A 16,214-nucleotide genomic window follows, 5' to 3' on the forward strand; every position below is an offset into this window, starting at 1 on the left:
TCGATATTGTTATCGCTAAATGTATATCAGTAGTAATGTTTATAATACTTTATAATAATAAACTGCAATTAATAATGCTAACAATAATTAAGATAACGACGTCCGATTAATGTATGAAATAACTCAAAAACATATAAAAAAAAACAAATTCATACCAAAAAGTATTATTGCTATAAAAAACGAATTTATACAGAACTGTCAGTGTCATATATTAATGTAATTGTCAACAGACAGTTATATCAGACGTGTTGTAAACGTTGAACGAAATTATGTTTATTGATTATAACCGACATAAAAGGTATAATTAGATTTTTAAACTGACAGAAGTTTCAATAACTTAAGCGGGAAGTTAAGAGTTACATAAAATTAATTTCTTAATGTAAAACACTCGCATGTTATTAAAAAAAAGGTCATATATATTAGCAACTTCAGTAAATTCTTTGTTCATTCACTGTTTCTCTCATTCAATTTCAGTGTTCGCGGGAAGTCGACTCGTTCGGACGCTTTCAACTCGAAGCGAGCTCATATAAACAATAATAATCGTCATAGTTTTAATAATGCGATCGAATTGATAAAAGCGACTTAAAACATAACTACGGATAATTTAAATATTATAACACCATGGAGGTCGAATCATTTCTTCGGGGAAACGAAACGTTAGAGGATTTTTACAACAGATGCAACAATTTGTCGTTCTTCGACTGCAGCGAGGAGGAAATGTTGTGGTGGCTGATGGGGTCTCGCCGGCTGCCTCTCAAGGAGATCATACCCTGGAGTATAGTGCTGGTGGTTATTTTCCTGACCGGTGTGATGGGCAACGTGTGCGTCTGTCTGGTTATCGTGAGGAACTCTGGTCTTCATACGGCAACCAACTATTATCTCTTCAGTCTGGCCGTCAGCGATCTATTGCTGCTTTTATTTGGTGAGTTGATTTTTATTTACAATTCTCCCTAGCAAAGCTTAAATGATTATAAAAAAAATCTAATATTTGACACTGTTAAAATAGACTTAATTTATTTTAATGGTCAGCATCTTGTACAGTTACCGTTGCCAAATAAATACGTCTATTCTTGTGTCGCAGTGTGAGACTTCGACGCTGTGTGTGTGATCTATTGAAATGTAAATACATAAATCATTTTTCGCGCAACATCTCAAACATGGAACTTATTTTTATTGTCATCTAAGAACAGAATTCGGAGAGCTCGAGGGAACTCTCATCGGCATGATACGTTCGACAGTTTTTCATAATATTTTTATTTCCTCAACGAAACTTATAGATACTTTTTGTATTAAATCTTTATTTTTATTTTGTAGGAAGTTTTTATTATACTTTTATTAATAAAATCTCTATAAGAGATATACCATGTCCCGATATGCACATGCAATTTACATATATATAACATTTTATTTAAAAAAAAAACATTAGTATATAAATAGGCATCTGTCAATAAATTAATATATGTATTGTTAATGCGTTTAAAATAACATACAATAGACATTAGAATTTTATGATATATGAGGATTACGATTAGAATATTAGGATCATACAAACAAAAAATTCTAATAGACCAGTATATTATTTCTCATTATATTATATACGTAACTTTGTTAATGTTATCAAACTATAAACTATAGTTTAAGACTTAAGTGATTAAAGATAATATTTGTCAAGTAAAAATAAATGTATCGAAGTCATCATTTAATCATACTATGTGATTTATTTTATGAACATATATTTGTACAGACTTCGTATTTCCTTTATACTTATGAGTATTTATCGTTTTTATTTACGAGCGATTTTTTTTTGCCGTAGGATGTATTTCTCCTTCGATTCAAGTGTATTCATAACGATACCATATTATATAGTGTATTCTTAGCTTTACACCCACCTTTATCAATTTACTTGAGGTTTTGCGTTTAAAAAAAGTGCCTTTATTATGTTACTTAAACATGTATGAATATACAATTTATTTCTTATTAAAAAGAAGTATTAATATTTTTTTATAATAAATTTAGGTGCCAATGATTATTCTTTTAAAGTCAAATTCAAAATCTGTTTTTAATGTGAATATCTTAATCAATCTTCTTCTATTTCGATTCCAACATTGACGTTATCTTAAATCCTCCCGGTTTTTGTGAGCCGCTGACAGGCATTTTCCTCAATTTCAAGATGGTTAATACATACATACATGATTCATATATAGCTAAACCGTACACTAGGCTTTCGTAGAAATTAAATGTTTACTAGGGCACCTTAATTCAAAAAATGTTCGAGTTATAGCGGTCCTTGCCGCTAATTTAAGATTTGATTTAAATGTTAGAGATATTTTAGGTTTTGTTTAATATAAGGACGTAATAATATTTTCTTAAAAATCCTTTTAAAGCAGCCTTTTAGAATGTTCATATATTTATAAAATTATGTCTTAAAAAAAAATACCATTTAAATAATTCCGGTAGTGTCATTTGAAAGGATTTATTGAAGTTGAATATTTTGTTTAAAGAGTTAACGTTGACGTAGCTTTTATATAATATTAATCTATCTAAACAATACTTGCTAATTTACTAGTACGAATAAAGGCAAATGTGTTACAAATAATTTAATTGTATTTATTTAAATGAAACAAATATTTTCGGGTGTGCTACGCGTTTTTATCATTTTAAGCTATACAACCCCAACGCTACGGTTACTTTGCAGCAATCGTGATCACGGGCGGACGAGACGAAAACTGATTGATGATGACGTATTTATATTTGACTTATAATTAAATTTAATGGCCTCCATTTCTGTTATTTTAAATTATTAACTCCCAAGTAACTGTAATCTTTATTTCTTACTTTTATCTTCTATTAAGGTTCTTATTACATTATTCCTCGTGTTTTTCTTACTATGTGCACTAGGTTTTATAATTTTTCGTGTTTATGTCCATTTACTCAGTGTTCTATAAGAAGTTTCATAATTTATAGGTTTTATTATTTCAGTATCGAACGTATTTTCAAAAAGTAGGAGGAGTCAATTAAGATAAATATTAAATGTAATCAGCTTTACAAGTTTACTGAATAGAATAGTGTGCTCCCTAGAAAACACTACAACCAATGATGTATATATCATTATTTCTATATTCAGTGGTCGTAAGTTATTCTTCAAATAATACTGTTGTCATGTCATGAATACTAATCAGTAAACAACTGAGTCTCGGGAACTATCCGTCTTTCAGCTGGGGGTAAAATTTGAAACAAAACACTTTAAATTATTATAAACGGTTGCATTATACTAGGTAATTTATAGCGGAATGAATCCCAAAAAGGAATTATGTTAACAAAAAAAAAAATGGTTTAGGTACTTGAAAGTTACGGCCAATATCGCTGATAGAACCCGTAGGAAAATTCTAAAAAAATTTTGTCGCACAAAGCATTATTATTAAACGTAAAGATGAATTTTGGACCAAAAACTAAACTAAAGAAAAAGAATAGGAACAAAGGACGTGTTTCTTGAAGAAGCATTCAAAGGAAACGCAATTAATGAAATTGCAATTGCTACTTCGTTCCAGCTATGGAAGTTATCTGACGAAAATATGAAATAGATTTCTTATAAACCAACAAAGTGTTTTGAAATCAAGCTCAAACACAGCCTTTTGTATGTAAAAAGACGGTTGGCCTCTGAAAGCGTCCTAACGAATTTAATTATCTAAGCAAGTTCAGTCTCTAATGTAGGTATCCAATTAGTTCCAGGGACGATAATTTATATAAATTAAAATTAATTTGCTTATAATTGCGCATATATTCCACCACAGGATGAATAAAAAGATTGAAGTAAAATGTTGTCTAAACTATTTGATAGAATCTTGGTTCGTAACTAAAAATATACGCGCTGTCTTCGTTTAATGTAAATTTATTAAATATTTAGAGGAACAACGTTTCACCAAAAGATATTTTTATAAGGTCTCTATAAACTGCAACACTGAACACAATATTGTGAGTCTTCTTGCGTATAAGACTGTTAATATATAAGTACCAAACGAAAATAAACTCCAAGTATTATTACATGTATAAAAATAGAGGCTGTAAATATTTATATAAATTTCATTATCTCTATATATTTTGATATATTCCTCGTTGAATTATTACAAACACGAATGCTATTGTCAAACTTCTTTACGTCACTATCATGATGTATAACTGTGTGGGAGAATGTCATTGACTGTAATGAGATATATCTGCCATTTCTCTTTATGTTTCCATTCCATTAAACACGATAAAATGGAATCAAAAGACGTAGCAATTGTGAATATAATACGTTACTTCAGTAGCTACTTATACAGCTTAACATGAAAATAGGCTGATATTGACAAACTCTTTGTATTAAAGTCTTTATTTGGAAAGAGGACTTAAACCTACCCACAAATACCCGCACACACACATACACACATGAACATGTACACGCACGCAAACATGCTCACAGTTTATATAAAATAATATTGTTACTAAATGTAATATTGTCTTGCAAGTGTCTTAAATGTTATTAATAAGACATACAATAGATTGATATGAAAAATTAAATTATACATATTTGTAATTAATCGACTTATTTTTTTTTTAAGAATCATTTATTTATGTAAAGGACACCTATATTGCAAAGACGCTATAAACATATCAAGTGGTTTCTTGCTCACAAAACTATCCTTAGAAAAGGAATGTTGACATGGACTTTTCTTTGTGTTAGTTATAATTGACTTTTCTAAGTTTTAATTACTTATACGGTTTTATTTTTAACCATTTTGGTTCAAACTTTGCTATAGATTTTTTATATTTTATATGTTTCCATGTATTTTTTAACATTGTTTATGTATATAGTAGTAATGTTACGGCTACAATTCATGTTCCAATTAACCAATAGCAATGTAGAATAATCACAGTATGTTTATAAACGTAAATTTATGTTCATATCATAACTTATGTCAACAGTTTTTCACAGTCCTCCAATAAGTAACTCCTCCAAAGGTCTCCTCCATTCTACCCGACACTGGCAGAATATACTGTGCACGTCTTTGCACGGACGAAGGCCATATTATAAAAAAAAAGTAATATTTTATTTTCTCCTCTGTACCAAAAGTCTTTACAATGTCGACTGGCTTTCAATCTACAGTAAATTAAAGATGTGAAGGAATCTCGAATCCAGCATAATATAAATAATGGTTTTGATATACAATTATTAAATAATAAATACATTACAAAATATTAAAAGGACGTAATTTTGTTCGTTAATTACTAACTGATCCATTACTGTATTTCATGAAATTTCTATTCTAGAATGTTAAAAATTACTTCCAGTCCACCGGGCCGCGTACGGAAACTATTTCAGTCCAACTGTGAGACTATTTTGCATAATTATATACATTTTCGAATACGCCATTACGAAATCAAATTATTCTGTCAGAGGAAAGTACATTTTATGAGATGAAAGTTGTTCTAGTATAATGAGTTACCAGGCGAGTCTGGATAAATCTTAGAGGTTGAGGGATGGCAGTGAGTCAGATATGAGAGGTCGCATATCAAAGAATTTCTACGTAATAAAGATTTATAGTGAACAAAGTCTTGTTGTTAAATATTCCTATATTAAAAACCACGTAAACATTTCCAAAGATATATAGTTTTTTTTTTTTAATAAATTGTTACTATAAAGTGCCAAAACAGTATTCCAATACCATTTCAGTATAATTCTTCAGTGACTTCCATTAACCGTTCCTTGCGTGAACGCTGACTAACAATAAGATTTACAAAAGTCAGTGGCTTAAAATATTTTATAATTTACTAAATTTATATATTTTCAGATGTCTATTTGTACTTAAAATTATTACTTAATTAATTATCTAGTTAAAATTATAAATTCATATATAATATGTTTTATATTATTGTTGATTTTGATTATCAAAATAGCGTATTTGTTAACACAATGCGGTTTTCAACTACTATTCAATTATGTATCGATCCGGAATCAGAACAAACGATTTTCGCATAAACAACATAACACTGAATTTCAGTATTAAGGTCAATCGTGATGTTATCTCGATATATTTTAAAAGAATTCTCATTATTTAGTATTGCATTTATGTTTTATTCCAAATATAATAAATAATATTAACTATTTATATTCTTACTAGTACGCCATTGTATTGAAATGCCCGGATAAATAGTTTATGATCTGTCAAAGCGTGTTTTGAAGTTTAAATTAGTGAAAGTTGTTCTTAAATAGTATATTAGTGTCGCTACTGAATTTTATTCAAAATAAAGGCGCGGTTATAATAGGAACTTTTAACAAACATATGATGTTTTAAATATTTAATAATATAATTTCATATTGAAAGTGATTTTATTAAAAATAAATGTAAATATAGTTATTATTATGTATCTCACTTAAATAAACTGTGAAGAAAATACTAGGGAACACTTGTTTATAATATTTTCATTAATAGCGTAGCAAAATTTTTGGTTTGTATGTACGTTTGTTGTTGGCCACTAGGAAAGTTGGTTGATTGATATCTGGCATGTTTCTTGATTTTCTGTCTAGCACACGCCACATCCTAACCGAGATCAAAATTAACTTCAGTTAAGAGAATTCGGAATCGACTCAAAGACTGATTGAAGCAACGAAATAAAGTTTTTGTTTTCAATTACTTTAATTAAAGAGATTAAAATTTCTGAAAAACTCCTAACATCTACTAAAAATATATTTAATTAAATAATTTTATCAATTGGATAGCGTTTTATGAGATGTGTTGACAATATATTGTATATTATCATTCCTTGCTTTCGTATAATTATTATAAAAATGTCCTAAAGAGACAAAACTTCTTAGCATTCAATGACTTCGACGTACGGGTGCGGGGTCCATCGGGTCCGTAAACCTTCTTTACAAGTCCAACGCTTAATAAAGAAACACGAAACAAAACTGCTTTTTAAAATCATCGAAAATTTGGGTCAAATCTTCAAAAGCTCTTTCTCAAAAAGATGAAGGTTCCTTATATGAAAAACTTGAAGTTCAAAGATTGAAGTGAAACAAAAAAGGTTTTAAATAATATTAATTGTTACTCAATCACCAAAACTTGTTTTTGCTTTAATGTGTGATATATTTTTAATTGAAGATTAAGGAAAGGTTATATATTTGACGGGATATAGTTACAATTCACATAACACTGTTAGCTCTTTTAACGGACACATAATATATCCAGATGAGTGAAGCTTCCTCAATTGCAAGTTTTTTTGTTGAATATTATAAAATAATAATTATAATGTTATCAGCGACGTCATATATATATCTCATAATAAGTCTGGTATTTATAATTTTTGTATAGATATCAGTTTGTTACGAAAATTTTTTGTATAGATATCAGTTTGTTACGAAAATAAGACTTGAAAAACATGAGTTGAAGTTTACAATTGAACAGTTCAGTGTCAATACTTAATAAAAAATTTAATCAGATATAAGACTCGCGAGTATTCATTTAAATTAAACTATTAATTAATTTTAATATTTTAAAACTACATAATCCCGACGTTTCGGTTACTTTACAGCAAACGTGATCACGGGCAGGCGAGATGTGAATGTCTGTCAGTTGCTCTTGTTATTTATCATCCACAGCCAACAATATCTTAACTTTATGACGTATCGCTCTGGATGCGTTTTTTAAATTAAAGACCTTCACTCTTCGAATGCGATTCAAAATCCCCTTTTTTTAGTTACAAATTACGTATGAAAAAAAATTACGTAGCTTTAAATAAAAAGTTTTATTTAAGAAAAACAAGCTTCCTTTACTACTGAAACGGCGTATTTATCAGGCAGCAAACATGTAACGGTTGAATAAATAATAAAATAAATAACGTTATTGAGAATGAATACCATAATCCTATTATACAACTGGCTTGATCCCATATGTCTGACATCAAGCGAATGCAAATCATTATTTCTCTTTGATGTTATAATTGTATAAATGTGCTTAGTTGCTAGATTACAAAAAACTGTGTGTGGGAAATTAATCGTTTTAGGTTGAGTACTTCGATTTAGTTAATTGAAGTTATTTTGCAACGATCCTTCAGGAAACAATAATAGTAATAACACAGTGAATCTCAACAATAACCAACATCATAAAACTTATCAATACTGTGCTCTATTGCTTAACCGACGTTTCGGTTACTTTTCAGCAACCGTGAGCAATCCCGTCTGCCCGTGATCACGGTTGCTTCAAAGTAACCGAAACGTCGGTAGGATGTAGCTTTTACAAAAATAAAATACGTGTAGTATAATCCGAAAAATATTAGTTTCATTTAAAGTTATAAATTCTTTTTTAATCATCTCAAATGCTAGTAATTCTATACATATATACGAACCCTCGGGAGTCGTATTGTCTGCGTGTGTTTGAACTGAGACCCCGTTAATTATTCTAATTTACGATAATTCTACAAAGGATGGTATTAATCAGCGTGAGAGACCTTAAAGCATTGCCATAGAGTTGTTCGAGTATTATAATATATTCGAAATTCGGCAAAGGCCAATTGATTCCGGGTTCGTTGCTAGGACACGCTTGTATTTCTTATTGGCATGTTACTTATACACACACTTCATCGGTATTTATTTGGGATTTTATACAGTTTAGGTGTTCCCTTAATTTGCTTTTGTATTCAACATTGAAACTATACTTTTATTAGAGTAATATTTTACACGTATTTTCTACTGGTATTAAAAACTAATCGATACCACAATTTGTATTAACAATGAAATATTGGGATAGAATATACACTATATCGAAACTGACCTTTTTTAGGAAATAGAAAGAAAATAAAAATTAATTTGCCTTTTTTTAATAAGTAAAAACACTGTTAATATTTTTATTGTAAATTAGAAATAGCATTGAATTGTTTATAACTACTTAACCTAATTTCACATATGTAAGATTCAAAGAAAAAAGATACAGTTCTTTGCTGCAACAGTTGAAGATAACGAGACCTTTCTTCTTTGCTAGTTGGGACTCCTTATTATATGCATTATCAAGAATCTATTACATCTATGCCTTACATAATCTACTATGATAAACGAATTTTTTTATTCCACTTCAATTATAATATAATTCCAAAGTTTCATACAAACTCAAAATGTGTGTGTATGTGTGGGTGTGTCTGTGTGTTTGTGTGCTTGTAAGCGTGCGTGTGCGTGTGCGTGTTCGTACGTGTGTGTGTCAATGAGATAGATATTTATTTGTTGCTCAGACACAAAGCAAAGCCTACTGAATCGCTGAAATGATAATAAATTTTTTTGTCGAGACATCCCAGATTAATAGCGTCGCCAGTGTAGAATCCGGATTTCAATAGTCCTCAACTTTCGATTTTATTATATTCTTTCTAATAGACATTGTGTAGATTTAAAAAATATTTAACATTTTGTACCTCGACTACATTATATTATATATTTTGTCTTTATTCTACTATTCTTAATAGATCATATTGAAAATACACATATTATTAGTTAGTTGTATTATTTCTCTTATTATTTGTATTATTTGTCGCATCCGGTCTATTTTTTTATACAACTTATATTCCCTGATTCATGTACGGATAGTTCACTATTTGTTCAATGTATCGGACTATGGTGATATACAAGGTTATGTAAGGCTTGTTAAAAAGTAATTCTACTCTTAATTGACATTCACTCTGACGTTGCTGGCGAGTTACGATCAAGTTGTTTGTGACTGTTTTACGTCCCTCGTGTCTGACTATTTCTATGCAACATTCTATCATTCTTCATCACCGATAAGGATGTGATTAAGGAATCTTCAAGAAATCCATTGCAATTTTATAATGATGGTAACGCGTATTTCAAAGACGGTTTAATATAGACAAAGCCACAGGAAATAGTTTAGTAATAAAATTAAATACAATATTAACAAAAAGCTATTTTATAGAGAAAAAAAAAATTGTACTAGTTATGCCTACTTGAAAATTATAACGTTCTATTTCATTTTCAACTTGCATATTGAATTTAGCTGAGCTATGATAAATTCATCCATAAATATGCGAGAGCCTCAAAACCCTTTTCTAAGACGAATCCAATACAAACGAAATTAAGATCCGGCGATGAAAAGAAAATTAATTTTAAAACAGCTTCGTATGGCAACGATAAATAAATTGAGGAAGTATTAAGGACCAGAATAATTTTCGTAGAATCTTGGCACGGGATCTAATTCAAGAAATTAATTTTAAAACATCCCGGTCGCTATAAACAACGGGCTTATGGTTAAAAATTTTAGACATTAGTTATAAGGAGACTTATATATTTTGAACAACTAAAAAGATATTATAATTTTTATTTATAATTAAGATTTTTGAATACAGCTTGCAAAATATTTTTCATTTAAGATAACTATGTTTTTTTTAATAAGTAAAGCCTCGATTGGTTTTGGCCAATTAAAGTGAAATTTGTTTTTATATAGAAACACATTATATCAAGCGATAATAGTATGAAGACTGTGACAATAAACAGATAATTCGTAACAGGTTATTTTTTTACGTTTGAAAGTTTCGTTAAATTCAATAATCTTTCAAATATTTAAGATTATTTCATTATATTAAGTATCAACTGCATCGTTAGCGACATATTTTATAGGTCGGTTGCTTTTCTCGCTTCAATAATTCAGTGGAATGACAACTCAATTTTTAACCGGCGTCAAACCTTTACCTTTATTTTTTTGTCTTAATTTTATTCACGAACAACATTCCTTGAAATTTATGTTCTCAAGTGTAGATCTAAAGAGATTTACTAATACTATAAGAACTGATTTTGGGGAGACTTCCTAATAAATTTTCTAAAAATAATCTAGCGAACGTTATGAACTTACTCAAGATCAATTAACGTTTGCTTGGCCAGTTAAGTCAACAATCCTTTGACGGCGTATTTAATATTAGCCTCCTCCTACATGTGTGTAAAAGCATGTTCAAACAACACTTCTACCCTAGTCTATTTAGGATTTAGTACTATATAGACTTATTGACAAATTGGAATATGTTAAGATAAAAATATTATTTTTCCTCGCATCCAAATAGGTGTTAAAATTTATTCCATTCTCTTTTTTCCATCAAATTGATCAAAAAAAATATTGTCTACAAAATTATTATACTCTAAATAAGTATTAAATTTTTTTTATGATTTCATACATATAAATATTTTATCTAACGTCCTTTTAACTTAATGCAACTATAAACGGAATGAAGTTAAATCTTTTATACAGGCCTAAAATAATAAATTTAATAGACGACAAAAGTAATTTTTGCTGTCTCGTTAAATATTGGCACAAGACGGAAGTACTCTGTCGTGTTCAAAATCAAAGCTAAAAGGTTTTAACTTGTCCATAGTAATGAACTTAATTATTTTTGTTATTATTTTTTTTTTATATCAAAGGTGACAAACGAGCAGACGGCCTACTTGATGGAAGGTAGTCACCGTCGCTTATGGACATTTGCAAAATAAGGGAAGTTGCGGATGCGTTCCTGACCTTGATTATGGAAAAGGTTGAGGAAAGGTTAGGAAAAGGGAAAGGGTTGGAAAAGGTGGAAAAAAGGAAAGAATTACCGGCTCTCTTTCTCATCGGATGAAACGAAGCTACTAAAGGCTACTTCAGGCCGATCTTCTGTGAGAGGGTGGTACTTCCCGATCGAGCCAGGCCATGTTCGAGCTGCAGTAACTGACCGTAGCTAGGTTCTACCACCTTAAAAACTCAATTAATACTTAATAATGTCCATATTCCCATCAGTATGCAGAATAAAATGATGTAGTTTATTAACACATCACCTGTATTTAATTTTCTACAATAATTTTCTTTTATTTACAAAAAATACTCACTTTGTCATGAACATTTTTTGCGATGACAAAAATGTTCATGTCGTCTGTAAATGTCATGACAGTGAAATATAATATTTACTTCAAATTAAATTAAGTTGAATATGTTTTAGAAATTCTTACATAAATGTTGTTAGTATGGACTGTTAAAAAGTTTTTTACTTAGTATTCGACAAATCTATTATAGTGAGCCAGTTATCAAATATTATGAAGAAGACTATCTCTCTCACTCTCTTTCCTTCTCTCTCTGTCGTTGTCTCTCTTTTAGTTATTGGCGTTTCCGTATAGATTTCGCCAACGGCTAAGAAGAAGAAGACTATTATAACTTAACTTATCCCTATGTCAACTTAAAAATAGCGTCACTTAAAAGACTGTGATAAAGAAAATGTAATTAATTGAATAAAACTAGTCAGGTAAAATATCTGTACAGCGAAAAATTTTAAAACACCAAGTTTGAGGTAAATGAGAAATTCAAAAAGACTTGCAATTTTTTTTGTAATGATTTTAAACAAACATTACTTGTAGTATCAAGGCGAACAAAAGCTAACAAGTAAAAAACATGCTTAAAGAGGTGAAGCCATTGATAAGACATCACATGGGCTTACTTCACAGAGAATTTAAGGGCGAGAACACATAACAGCACGAATGTACTGAGATTCACGATTTCTTACTAGAGACTGGAGAAGGCATTTACCTGGAAAAAGACGAGCAAGTTGTGTTGTGAATAATCTCTCCACATAGTAATTTAGTTGAAGAACTTAGCGCTTCAAATCATGAGAACTCATAGCTTTGTAGGGGACCAATATTGACCGTCTAAATAACCAAGTTAAGAATTAACTGTGAAAATTATGCAATGGAACTAGAGTAAAAGGGACTTCTTTGCAAAGTAACATAATAGAGTCGGAGAATTTGCAGGGTGTAGTGTTCCAATGTATGCCAACTATAATCCTTTTACTTTAAAACACAGTTCCTACAGTTTACAGTTCCCGGTTGATCTGTGTTACGCAGTAACGATATACATGGCTCAAGGCAAAAGCTAAGTGTTAAGGGTTTGGACCTCATCATCAGCTGCTCCTGTCGCGGCCAACTCTATGATGCCTTCTCTCAAGTAGGTCAGCCAGATAATCTTTTAGTCCATGTTCTGAGCCATTTTAAGAATATTGTCCATAAAGAAGAATTATAAGCTATCGCGAGCTATTAAAACTTAATTAACGGAATAATATATACCACGTGGGATAAGTCACGGACATCAAATAGTATAAAGAGTCTTACATTTATTCCCTTACTCTATACATATATGGGGTTTTCCAATAGGGACGCTTGAACTTTGACAGCTGATTGCGGCCATGTTGTTTGAGTGACAGCTGTCAAATGCAGTGTGTTATATTCATTCTGTCCTCCCAAACCACCATGGCAGGTTACAGTGTCGAGCAGCACGTGCAAATCATAAAATTGTTTTATGAAAATGGGTCTTCAGTTCGAGCAACGTTCCGCGCACTTCGCCCGTTTTACGGTCGCGATGATCGTCCTGCCGAGTCGACTATCCGTCGATTGGTGGACAAATTCGAGTCAACCGGGTCAGTTAACAATCAGCCGGTTCCCGTGCGTCAACGTAACGCGAGATCTGCTGAGAATATCGCCGCTGTGCGCGACAGTGTCCTCGAAAACCCGCGGCAGTCAATTCCGCGTCGCGCACAGGAACTCGGCCTTTCGCAGACGACAACTTGGCGAATTTTGCGTTGTGACTTGAGCCTGCACCCGTACAAGATCTAGCTGACCCAAGAGCTCAAGGTTAATGACCATAGACAGCGCCGTGTGTTCGCTGACTGGGCATTAGAGCAGTTGGAAGTTGACGCCGATTTTGGCAAAAAAATCATCTTCAGCGACGAGGCGCATTTTTGGATGAATGGCTTTGTCAACAAGCAAAATTGCCGTATTTGGGACGAGACCAATCCACACGAGGTTCAAAAAAGTGGCATTGCACCCGCAGAAAGTGACTGTTTGGTGCGGATTTTGGGCCGGAGGCGTGATTGGTCCGTATTTTTTCGAAAACGATAATGGTGTGGCCGTCACCGTCAATGGTGAGCGATACCGGTCGATGATAACCAACTTCTTTTGGCCTGAAATCGAGAATATGGATCTGGACAACATGTGGTTTCAACAGGACGGCGCTACGTGCCACACAGCACACGCTACGATGGAAGTTCTGCACGAGCAATTTCTGGACATGGTCATCTCGCGCGGAGGCGACGTGAACTGGCCACCGAGATCGTGCGATTTGACCCCGCTGGACTTTTTCTTGTGGGGTTTTCTTAAGTCGCAGGTCTATGCCAACAAGCCGCAAACCACCGATGCCCTCAAAGTCAACATACGCCACGCCATCGATCAAATACAGCCCGATTTGTGCGCCAGAGTCATCGAAAATTGGACCTTTCGTGTGCGCGCCACCAACCGAAGCCGTGGCGGTCATTTGAATGATGTCATATTCTATACATAATGGGGTCGATAGACCTTCCAAATAAAAAAAAAATTTCGCAAATATCTTTCCTACATGTATTTTTTTTGCATTTCAAAGATCAAGCGCCCTTAATGGAAAACCCTATATTATAATAGCAAATTTTAAATGTTTAAAGATACTACATTCCTAGACAACAAAAAATAAGAAAGAACACAAAAAAATATTTAATAAGACAATGTGTTTGAGATTTCTACAAAAAACTTAGTTTTTTAATGTGACAAGGTACTAAAAATATTACTTAAAAAAAAGCATATTCATTGTATGAACACAACTACCACATATTTTTTTAAATTGGCATTTATTCAAAATGTAGCTCATTGCCATAATCATCAATCTCTTAGTGATCTTATCCTTGCCGGTGGTTTGGAAAATAAATTTAATGGGATACATAAATCATGTTCAATATAGATAAGTAATTAATATGAGCACGAAGAACGTCTAAATAAAAATTTAATCGTAAGTTTTCTTTGTTATATAAATTATGCAAATGTTAGTATAGACATTTATGGTTTTTGTTTTTATTATTCTAAGGGTGGTAACCGAGCAGACGGCCTACCTGATGGAGGTAGTACCGTCGCCCATGGACAACCGCAACATAGTTTGTGGATGTGTTGCCACCCTTGATTGGGGAAGAAAATGAGGAAAAGGGGGAAAGGGAGGGAAAAGAAAAAGGACAGGAAAGGGTGGGACACGGGAAAGGACAACCGGCTCTCTCACTCATCGGAAGAAACGCAGCTCGTAAAGACTACTTCACGCCGATCTTCTGTGAGAGGATGGTAGTTCCCCGGTCGAGCCAACCCATGTTCGAGCTGCAGTAACTTGACCCCAGCTAGGCTCTACCACCTTAAGATTATTTTTAATATAAATTGACAAAAAATAATTACTTTAAATAATCTTTTGTTTTAAATATACGTAAATATTTTAATGTCTAAAGACATTAATCTATACAACTTCAAAAAGTTATTTGATGTTTAGATGAGTTTTTTTTTTTTAATAAATAGTTTGTGATAGGCTAAATATTATCTTAAACCCAAATATCATTACAGACTTCGTAGTTTATGGTAAGTGCTTTCATGAAGTAAGCACACGAAACTTAGTCCAAGTATAGACAATCACAAGACAAACGAAACGTTCCCCGTTTCTTATTCAATACCCAACGTTAAGAGACGAAACCTCTTTTCATTCAATGGATTCACCGTGCGGGTGCCGGGTCCATCGCGTTGCAGGGATAGGAGCTTCAACAGTGCCTGGGACTTGCGACCCAGGTGTAGCTTTAAGGGGCCCCTATCTAACGCGCGTTAAACTTTGACCTCCACTGTCCAAGCTCCTCTCCCTACGTAACCAAATTTGAAAAGAACCTACTAGGGCTGCCTTCGAAGTACGTTCCAAGAATGAATTGATATAATGTGTGAATATTTATAAATATATTTATAAAGTAAAATATATAAGTATATAACAGTTTTCATGGATGCTTATGATCTACGATAAAATATAGCTTCCTATAAGTAACCTCATATTATCCTAATTTATATATTATGCATATATTCATGTGTGTCACAAAATAATTCTGATATATTTATATTGAGAAAAGAATTCCGAACAGAAAACCGTTTTAGTAGAGTAAATAGTGAAGTTTTTCTAGGACTACAATTAAGGTTTATTTAAGTTCCCCATGAGTGTATTTTAGTAAATAAACATTATATATATTTTGCTTGTTCCGAAAGCCTGGATGTGCCAATATAAACACAACATCAAGTGCGCTTTTAGTCTGACAAAAAAGCTTTATTGGCTTACACAAGTTATGTTTCTGTTAAG

The 16,214-nt window shown here is 32.0% G+C and overlaps 1 protein-coding gene across 1 annotated transcript in view; it reads left to right on the plus strand.

The window, feature by feature from the left end:
- The first annotated feature begins 209 nt into the window (after nt 1-209).
- Nucleotides 210-16,214, plus strand: part of LOC116774470 (neuropeptides capa receptor-like) — a 35,875-nt gene continuing 19,870 nt past the window's right edge. Inside the window, exons 1-2 of the mRNA XM_032667208.2 lie at nt 210-298; nt 475-922. Coding sequence (XP_032523099.2) covers nt 622-922 — 301 coding nt within the window. The 5' untranslated portion in view covers nt 210-298; nt 475-621. The remainder of the gene's footprint in view (nt 299-474; nt 923-16,214) is intronic.

Source organism: Danaus plexippus, chromosome 26 (genome assembly GCF_018135715.1).
Source record: "Danaus plexippus chromosome 26, MEX_DaPlex, whole genome shotgun sequence".
Classification (NCBI taxonomy): Eukaryota; Metazoa; Arthropoda; class Insecta; order Lepidoptera; family Nymphalidae; genus Danaus; species Danaus plexippus.